Source organism: Equus quagga, chromosome 8 (genome assembly GCF_021613505.1).
Source record: "Equus quagga isolate Etosha38 chromosome 8, UCLA_HA_Equagga_1.0, whole genome shotgun sequence".
Taxonomy (NCBI): Eukaryota; Metazoa; Chordata; class Mammalia; order Perissodactyla; family Equidae; genus Equus; species Equus quagga.
This window is the reverse complement of record NC_060274.1, coordinates 110,383,362-110,393,331: the sequence shown is the minus strand read 5'-3', so window position 1 is coordinate 110,393,331 and position 9,970 is coordinate 110,383,362. Positions and strand designations below refer to the sequence as shown.

The 9,970-nt window shown below is 55.4% G+C and overlaps 1 protein-coding gene across 1 annotated transcript in view; it reads left to right on the top strand.

Moving 5' to 3' along the window:
• The first annotated feature begins 2,074 nt into the window (after window positions 1-2,074).
• PODXL (podocalyxin like) overlaps window positions 2,075-9,970 on the top strand; it is a 44,533-nt gene continuing 36,637 nt past the window's right edge. Inside the window, exon 1 of the mRNA XM_046669558.1 lies at window positions 2,075-2,881. Coding sequence (XP_046525514.1) covers window positions 2,821-2,881 — 61 coding nt within the window. The 5' untranslated portion in view covers window positions 2,075-2,820. The remainder of the gene's footprint in view (window positions 2,882-9,970) is intronic.

The following is a 9,970-nucleotide window of genomic DNA, read 5'->3' as shown; positions in this document are numbered from 1 at the left end:
CACACTTTGACAGGGACCATGGGAAAAACTGTTTTAAAACTTGTGCCATAGGTTTTGTGTAATATCTCCCAGTTGGCATTCATCTTTGCATTCAACATCCATATCTATATATCTCTTTCTATACCTATGATGTGATGTTCTCTTCTGGGTGGTCTAAGGAAGTAGAAGATGAATAAGAAAGACCCCACATTAAGAAGTTTAAAGTCTTCTGTGGGAGCTAACTCACATATACTTATAATCAAAATGTAATAAAATCCTAGAAAGATTGTGCAAGAGCATCTATAAAGTGCTTTGAGTTTCGACTATAAGCTCAGGTGTTCTGGGCCAGCCAGTTTGCTCGTGGGAGCACAATGGTAAACAGGGCCAAGGATACAGGCCACTTACCTGTGGACAGATCTGTTCACTGACGAGGGGTGACCTCCCTAAGCCCAGCCAGCCTCAGGCTTCATTCCTCAAAGCCCCATTGTGCATAAGGTGCGGGGGCCTGTTGGATGCTGGGGAGGGTCCAGAGCAATTCTAATTTTGCTGAGTCTTCAGCTACAAAGAGCAGCTGGTTTCCTAAGCCCGGATGTCTGCTCTCATTTTAATTTTGCATGATCTGGTAATGGGACCAATCCCAAATAGTGTGAATTTAAAATGCCTTAAGTTTTGCAATATACATTCTCCCTTTAAAAACTTAACACATTCATTTCTAGGTTTTTAGAGAAATTGATTCATGGAGTGCAAAAACACCGTGTAAATCAGAAAGCATAAAATTTTTTAAATTCCCAGCTGTTTAAGAGTATTGCTTGGTTTCAGACAGAGAAACAAGCCTTTTGTTGACAGGGATATTAAGGGAACAGTCCTCAAAAACATCCAGGATAGGCGCGCACACACACACACCTCACAGCACTGATATGGAACGCTCTCTGTCTTTCCCATATGCGGTGTGGAAAACGGGGCCAAAACTATCCTGCAGAAACTTCCTGATGAAAACAGTGCCGTCAGCCGTTCCCAAGCTTGAGGCCGGCGGCCGCGGAACCCCAGCCAGGGCTCCAGCGCTTGCTTCGCTGCTCCAAAGATGCTGTGCCGTGCGGGCGGCTCCTCCGTGCAGTTGACTTGAAGGGCTCAAGGACTCCACGGTCCCTAGCAGGAGGCTAGGTCCTGGGGACACCCCTCTTCCCTCCCAGACCCACCTGGCAGAAAGACTTCAGATTATCAACCCAGTTGTCACGTGAGCCAAATCCATGCCCTCCCCCCATGGTTAATCACGCTCCCCCTCTAGGTCCGCTTCCCCCTATTTCTCCTCAGTTCTCGCCTGCCCCAGTGTCACCCCAGCGGGGGGCTATGGGATCTGCATCCCCTCAAGCAACTTTTGCAAAAAAAAAAAAAAAAAAAAAGGAGGGGTGCTTCTTTGTTCTTTTGCCAGGTTAACTCGGTTTATGGAATTCAACTCCCACCGCCATCCCAAGGCTGCAAATTTCTCGCCCCACCACATCGAGTGCTGGCCGCTTCATTCATTGTGATTTTCTATGTTCCTGCCCTGGACTAACAGCCCTTCCCGTATATCTTAGCTAAGTCTTATAACAACCCTCCGAGGTAGGTGTGGTCATCCCCATATTACAGATGCAAAGTAACTTGCCCGGTCTTACAGCTTATAGATGGGCACTGCTGGGTTTGGAGCCCAAGTCCATTTTGACCCCAGAGCCCTAAATCTTTATTGCTGTTCTTTACATAACAAGAATAAGAATAGCTAATACTTATTGACCAATTACTACCTGCCAGGCACTGGGCAAAGTATTTCTCCAAACTACTCTCACAGGCAGCTCTGCCACTTACCACTCAAGCAAGTTTCTTAACCTCTTTTTGACTCAATTCCCTGTCTGCAAAATGAGGCTAAAAATGCGGCTGTTGTGTAGAGTAAATGAATTAACATATATAAAACACTTAGAACACAGACTGGCACATATATAATCCCTCAAAATTTTCTCTTTTTTTTTTTTTCACCATCACAAGTTTCTCACCCAGGCTTGGAGAGGGTAAGCAACTAAGGAGTCCGGACGGCCCAGGGCTCACCCTGCAGCACAGACCTGCTCAGGAGTCGTGCGGGATGCGGGCCTGCCGCAGGTGAGTCGCATCGGGCAGGTGGCAGACGTGCTTTTCGGGCTTTGCTGCAGAGCGCGCCGCAGCCCGGAGGCCTCGAAGGGTCCCTCGCGGACATGCAAGTCTGGGGGCCGCCTCGCTCCGCATTTGGGTGTGCAAGGGCCCCGGCGGTGTGGGGGGTGCCGCTGGAGCCCCTCAAAAGCACTGCGGGCGACACCAGTGCGCCGGGGCGGGCTGCCCTGCGGGCGGGGAGCCGTGGGGCGCGGGGGCACCCTGCCGCCCTGCGCTCTCCCCCTCGCACCCCCGCCCGGGGCCCGCTGCCCGCCGCTCCCCCGCTCCCCCGCCCGCGCGCTGCTCCAGGGCGGAGTTTCCTCCTCTGCTCATTGTTCGCGGCCCAGCGCCCGCCCACCCCGCCGCCGGCGCACTCTTGGAGGAGGAGGCCGGCGCGGACGGGACGGGAGTCGCGGGAGCCGACGGCCGGGCCGCAGCGCGCAGACACCGCCCGCGACACAGCCGCTCGCGGCTCCTCTGCCGCCTCGCTCCCCGCCTCGGCCCGCCTCTGCCGCAGCGGCCGCCAGGAGGGACCGCCGGAGCGCGACTCTTAGAGCCCCAGGTCACCGCCCGGCCGCCGCAGCCACCGCCAGGCCTCCCTCCGCGGCGCCCACGCGCCCGCCACCCGGACGCCCGGACCCTCCGCCAGCCCGCAGCCACCTGCTCCGGGCCCAAAGCCAGGGCACGATGCTCTCCGCGCTGGCGCTCTTGCTGCTGCTGCTGCAGCCGTCGTCGCTCTCTGTGCAGGGTGAGTGGTGCCCCGGCCTCGCTGGGCCCCCTCCCGTGCCCGTGCGCCCCCGACCGGGCCGGGCTGCAGTGGAGTCCGCCGGGCCTCGTGGCTGGACCCAGGGCAGTCCCTCCGCGCACCTCTGGCTGGGGCCACACGCGGAGTCCTGACCTTGCACCATCCACTCCCCTTCCAAACCCGAGAACGCCGCAGGTGCCGGGCCCGAGCGTGGATTGTCCCCGGCCTCCTTTGGGGTGGAGCGGGCGGTGGATTCTGCAGCGGCAAACGGCGCGCTGGCGCGGAATGGGTTTCGGGCAAAGAGAGCGCGGACTTGAGCACCGCGGGCTCCACGCTTCCGCGGGACCCCCAGGGTCTGATCACTCCTTTTCTCCGTGTTCGAGGGTATGAGGGACGGTATTGTGTAGTCCTTGATTCCAGGCAAAGCGGCAGGCTGGAAGCTCACGAGGAAGTCCCCGAAGCAGGTGACAAGCCTCCAGTAACGGCCTACGCGGGCGGTGCGTTACTCTTTCGCAGAGAGGTTTTTCCAAGCAGTGTGTGCATCTCAGCCCACTTGAGCCCGTGCTGGGGCAGGTGGAGGGGGAGTAAGTGGGCCTTCCACAGTCCCAGAGTCACTCGTCTGAATGGGGTCCCTGCCTTCATGTCACCAAAGGAACAGATCCCTTCTTAGTACATGGCCAGAACAGTGAGACCCCCTCCAACCCCTTTGTATAACCAGGAACTTTTTCTCACGCCGCTTGGTCTACACCTTAGAAACACCCTCCCATGTTCCTTCTAAAGGTGAAATGTTACCCTTTTAGGGGACAGATGGTGGCTGCAAATCCAATCAGAGCAGGTGGCCCAAAGCCCCTAGGAACAGCTGGAGTCTCAGCCCAGGAGAGAGGTGCCTTTATTTCTTGCCTACCTGAGCACGTGTCGGCAGAGAGAAAGAGTTATGTTCGCAGCCTAGGGTCAGGAGGACCGGGGTGAGAGCCCACACAGGGAGAGACCCTGCTGCTGGCAGGTGCTGGAGTTTGGGACTAAACTCTCAGGGGAGGGTGGGATGGAATGGCAGTACAGTCTCTGCTCTGCACCACAGGGAACCTTTGGGGGGAAGGGGCTGGTGTGCAGAGAGCAAGCAGGCTTGAGCATCCTTCGGTGGGATGCTCAAGACTCCACCAGCCTGGCTTGAAAGGGAAGGGCACTCTCAGTGGGTGAAGGGTGTGCACCCCTGGAGGAGGGGGTGCGGGTGAGGAATGGTCAGAACAGTTCTGGGATGGCGGTCACTGAAGATTTGCACAACCTGCAGGGCTGAGAAGATGCTGGAGTCAGGCCGCCATGCTCTCAGGGCAGCTGGACTTCAGTGTGGGCTCTGACAGGCACCCTTTCTGCCGGGAGCCTTGAAGCACCACCTAGAAGGGAGATGGGCTGTGTCAGGAAGCTGGGCTGGTTCTCAGTGCTTCTGAGCTTAAAGAGGTGGAGCTTTGAGGGGGCGAGGGGCTGTGGGATGAGGCCACCCGTGGGGCCACCCATGGGACCATGTGACTCACGGCTGGCTTCAGGGCTGGACTGTCTCCCCACCTGGGTGCTGCCCAGAAACCCTGTCTCTTCCAGGAAGCCCTCCTCAAGCCTAGCACAGGGCCGTGGCACATGGTAGGCGCTTGATACGCAGGAAACGAATGTGGCAAAGGACCATAACCCCGCCCCTGCCCCACCAGCAAGTCATCTGGCCTTTCAGGCCCCAGTGCTCAATCCTTAACTGTGCTGTTATTAGAGTATGCAATGATAAAGGGAAGTGCTTTGAAAAGTGTAAAGTGGCAAGGGGGTATTATTATTATTATTATTATTACTACCACTATTATTATTATTTGCATGCATTGAAGCCAGAAAAGGCTGAGCGGTGCCAGCCAGTGTTGAGTGGCTGCGGTGGATTTTGTGTCCTCCTGTGGGCACTCAGTGAGGACGGCGCCATCTCTCCCCTTCAGAAGGTGTGGCTGCCTGATAGCATAACCCCCAGCCTGCTGGGGTGCTGTGATTCAATTCTAAACAACCTAGGTTTACAGCGCGAGTCTCCTTAACAGAGGAATTATTCCAGCACAGGCTCCTTCGCGGCTTCCCTCGTACAGGCTGGCCACGCAGCTACGCAGCTACGGTGTAAACATAAACTCAGGGCCTGACCGACCGTTAGCCCCCTTTTCAGTGCTTTTGGGCTTGATATCCATTTGCTTCACCCACATGACAAGTCGCACCTGTGAACCTCAGTTTTGTTCTCTTTAAGATAGAATGAAGGGGCAGAAGGCACCTCTATTTTCACTGTTAGATTTCTGGGTTTCTGTGTTCCCTCAGCTGCCGAAAAGGACAAGCTGACTTGGACTGTCACTCTGATGAAGTCACTCGATGGATGAGTCCTAGGCAAGGGAACGGCAGCAGGGGCTGACGGAACACACTCAGATTCCGGGTCAGGCAGCCCCGCAAGACTGCGGACAAGATAGTGGCCTTGTTGAGCCTCGTGTCCTCATCTGTAAAATGGTAACAAATCTCTAACCTGCAGGTTGCTCTGAAGATGAGAGAGAACTTATGTAATGAGCTTGACCTTGTGCCCAACTCGTGGTCAGAGCTCTGTAAATCCTGGCTATCGTGGTTAATAAAGCGTGTGTGTTGAGCACTGGGTCGGTTTAAGGCGCCCTCAGCATCAGGATGCTGCTAATGTTTGTTGGTGTCAATTGATATGTAATAATGAAAACTGAAACCTAAGTGCCCCAAGATTTGGGAAGAGGTGATCTGGGCAAAGCTTTCTGATGCAGGTGGGGGTGTATACAGGGATTTTAAAATAAAAAAAGGTCATCGTAGGGTGGGAGACCATTTCCTAGGGGTGACCGAGGCTGAGTGAATTGCAGGGTGTAGGGGGAGACACAGATGAGAGGCTGGGGGTCGTGATGGGGCTTCTTGAGGTGGGGTCAGTGAACTGCAGGAAGAGTTTGGTGAGAAGATGGGCTTTCAGAGCCCCGAGAGAGTGCCACGGGACATGGGGTGAGGGGATGGTGGGTGTTCCCAGCATGGCACTGCTTGTGCATGGCTCTGAGGCACGAGAGAGAAGACGTGGTGGGGGGGCAGACTGATCTCAGCAGACCTGAGAAGAAGAGGGGGAGGAGACAGGCTGGGGAGGGATGAGAGAAGACTGAGGGACACAGAGGCACCAGGTGGCAGCTTGGCCAGAGCTGCGGGGTGTGGCCACCCAGGAAGGGGCAGAGGAAGGGAGCTTGGCATGCCCAGGAAGGTCCTCTGGGGGTCGCAATGGGGCTGGAGAAGGCAGGGCACAGAGGTTGGGGCAAGGTGGACAACATGGAGGCGCACGCATCTGCTTTTCCTCGGGAATCCATGTTGGAAGGGAGAGGAGGGGCTCCTGCTGAGCAGGGTTTTGATACCTCTGCCCTTTGGGAGCTGAGAGAGGAAGGGGACTCCACATTGTTGAACTCTCCTGGGTGGGGAGAGCTGGAGAGTTGTCTCCTGTCCATCCTCAGGTATCATCTCCCCTGAGAAGCCTTCGCTGGTTTCCTAGGTGGAACCAAGTTATGTTCTGTGGTCTGTTTGGGTGCCTCCCCCACCAGGCGGTGAGCCCCTCAGGGGCCAACAGCACATTCATCTCTGCCTCCAGGCCCCAGCACAGCATCGGGCACTGAGCAGCTGCTCGAAATGTTATCTGGACTGTTAACCTGAAGGGAACTGGTCCCAGCCCCTGGCTTCAGGCCCTCTGGAAGGGGCGCCCCGGGCCAGCTCACATGCTGGGCAGTGATGCTGGCCAGTGGGCTCTTTCCACAGCAGCTGGAGCTGGTGGGAGAAAGTGCTGAGGGTCGGGGCTTCTGGGCTTGGCATCCTTTAGCGCTTAGCTCCTAAGGGAAGTGGGAGCAACCTTCTGGACAGCTCACTTCACTTCTTAGGAGGAGGGTTGAGATTTAGATGGTCCCTACCCTGGGAAGGGCCACTTTTTCACACCCTTCACACCCAAAGGCGTCCTGCAGGTCTGTCGAATGCAAGCTCTTGCTGAAGCCGGAATGGACACCCCTCCCATGTAACTGGAGAAGAGGAATCACCTTCCTCTGCCCACCAGCCTGAACCCCAGCATGCCTGGAAACTTCCTCAGACCTAGAGGCCTGGGTCTCTTTCCTCAGCTCTGGGCTCACTTCCTATTTGTGCCCACGGGGTATGATGCAGGGCAGGGAGCTCAACTGGGGGGGTTTCCTGTCACGTCCTGTTCCCAAGAACATGGGTGAATTTGCACGGGTCTCTCCTTGTCGTTTGTCCGGTCCACTTTGTGGGGCTGTTAGAAGATCACGAGACGTGGCAGATCTGGGATTGTGACTCTTCGGGCCGCACAGTCCTAAAAGCTGTAGGTATCCTCTTTAAGGAAAGCCTTCAGGAAAATCTACACAAAAGGTGCATTGTAAGGAGGCTCTTCATATCCGCAGTAGCATTTACCACAAGATTCCTTCAAGTAAGCAGCCCGCTGGGTGTCCAAAATAGAATTTTATTGGCAAAGGGTAGTTTCCACACCACTTCGAAATAACACAGAAAATTGTAGCACACAGAATTCTAGAGCTGGGGAACCCCCTGGAAATCATCTTCCACACCCACTCATTTTTCCGATGAGGGAATGCAGGCCAGGCTGTGGGTTCACTTGCCTAGGTTCCTAGTGACTCCTGGTGATGGCTTCCGGGGAGATGTGTGTGCAGGTGTATGCAGCCACGGACGCTGGAACTGGACTCGGCCCCTTCTGTGTTAATTTCCTCCTGGGCATTGGAGAAACTCTTTTCAAATGGTTTCATGATGGTGACACCTCTGTGTCGTGCACACACTCTCCCCACTCCTCCACCATCAAGGGAAGCTGAGGCTTGAGGCCACTTGGTTGCTCACCAGTTAGGCTCTCCAAGGGCTTCCTGAGTACCATGTCACAGTGCTGGCCACCATGTGTTGTGACTGTTTACGCCTGTCTCCCACTGCCTATGAGCCCCCTGGGTGTCCACAGCATCCAGCCAGAATCTGGAACAAATGGGTGGTTATAAATGTTTGTTAGATGCCTGGTGTACAGATGCTGCGATCAACTGCATATTTGGGAGCAGTGCCTCCCCACATCCCGCTGCCCCGAGTTCTTGTATTGGCTCTGAGCCTGGCCCCCCAGACCACCATAGCAGTGGCCGGCACTGACCCCCGGCTTAGCCTGGCCTCCCGGCCACCCATCCTCCCTCCATCCCCAGCCCTTTCCCCGACACACACCACCGCCACCCTCTCTTCCTTTCTAGCTATATCCCCCTCAGGTCAGCCACCTCGAACTTCCCTAGGGCCAGGGTGCAGGGTGGCACCCCGTCCGCCAATTGTCATGGCCGGAAGGCTGTGCCTCAGCCCAGGGGGAAGAGAATTCTGAGGAATGGCTGAGCGAGGTTTGCCATGTGGCTCTGGGTCAAGGTGCAGGGGGACCTCCCAGAGCCAGGCCCCTGGAGACGCTTAGGCTGACCAGGAGTCCACAGCCATCTGATCTCTAACCTTCCAGATCCCTGACCCAGGTCAGCGTAGACAGCACAGCATGGAAGGAAGTGAGGACTCTGTAATTCTTAAACTAAGTGTGAGCTAGAGGTGAGGCCGTAGCCATGCCCCCTTCTTACCAGAAATTCGTGGAGTTCTATCCAGGGGCCCCTCTGTCCCCATCCAGTCTGATTTCCCTGCTAACCTGCTCTGGACGCGCTGACTGGAGCCTTAGGGTCTCCAGCAGGGTGGCACGAGTTTGCCTTTGGACAGCCTCTATCTCTCAGACCATTCTAGAGAGGGGAAACTGAGGCCCAAGCACTAAGGACTCACAGTAGATCACACAATCAGCTCTTCTCCCAAGCATCCACACTCCCTCATTTCCATCAGCCCTCTGCTGGAATGTCCCCTTCTCAGAGAGGCCTTCCGGGCCATCTTGGGGAACACACACCCTCGTCTCCTTACTCTGTGTTTTCTCTCTGTCGTGCTCATCACTGGACGTGTACTCATTTCTTTGTCCCTCCCCTGAGTAGACTGCCAGTTCCATGAGGGCCGGGACTTCTGTTCAGTGCTGTAGCCACAGCACCTGGAACAGGACCTGGCACATGGTAGATGTTCAATAAATATTTGCTGAATGAATGAATGAGGGAGTGAATGAGTGAGGGGCAGAGCAGTTTAGAACCCAAAGGCTTGTCTGCCAGTTCCGAGGTCTCCAGCTGAGAGGCTCCTGACCTGATTCTAGAGGAAGAGAGGCAGGTGGCAAGCGGGCCTGAGAGGGAGCAGGGACTCCTGGCAGGAGAGGGGGTGGGAAGTGCTGCTGCCTGGCATCTCCTTCTGTGTCTCCCCGACCCAAAGGGTCCTCCAGGGGAAGATCAGCACTTCCGTCTGTTAGAACTTGATTTGGCTGCTCATAGCAACTAAAAAGAAATAGTGGATTAAACAAGACAGAAGTTACACCTCTCTCATCTAATAGGAGTTAAGAGGGCTGGTGTGGTGCTCCTGTCTCCATTAGCTGCTGCCTCATGGTCCAAGATGGCTGCTTGGGCTCCAGCTGTTGGGAAAAAGGAACAAGAAGGCTGCAGCTCATCTTTTGAGGGTTCCTGCCAGAAACCACACACAACACTTCCAGTTACATTTTGTTGGACAGAACTTAGTCCTGTGGCCACACCTAGCTGCAAGGGAAGCAGGGAAAAGTTTCCTTGGGGAAGAGTGATTTTTGTTTCAGATACCCATATGCCTCAAAAAATCAGTGGTTTGGTTATAAGGAAGAAGTGAAGAATGGATATTGGAGTAGGTCACTGGCAAATGCTACTGTAAACTCAGTCCTCGCAAACCTTGGGTTTCTCTGCAGTTGCCCTGTCTTCATGTTGCTGATCAGGTCAGCTTTGCATCTGCAGGAGTGAAAAGCAAGCAGTTGTCCTCCATGGCCTGGGGCTCTGCCACCCTCTGGCTGAGCCAGCTCCAGCTTAGCCCTTGTTTACTGTGGCTCCAGCCTTTTGGTACTGATGGAGCAGTTCCTTGTAATGCACAGGGACCCCTGGCTGCCTCCCATTCAGGTTCCCCAGCCTTGACCTGTACCTGTGGGCCGAGGTGCCC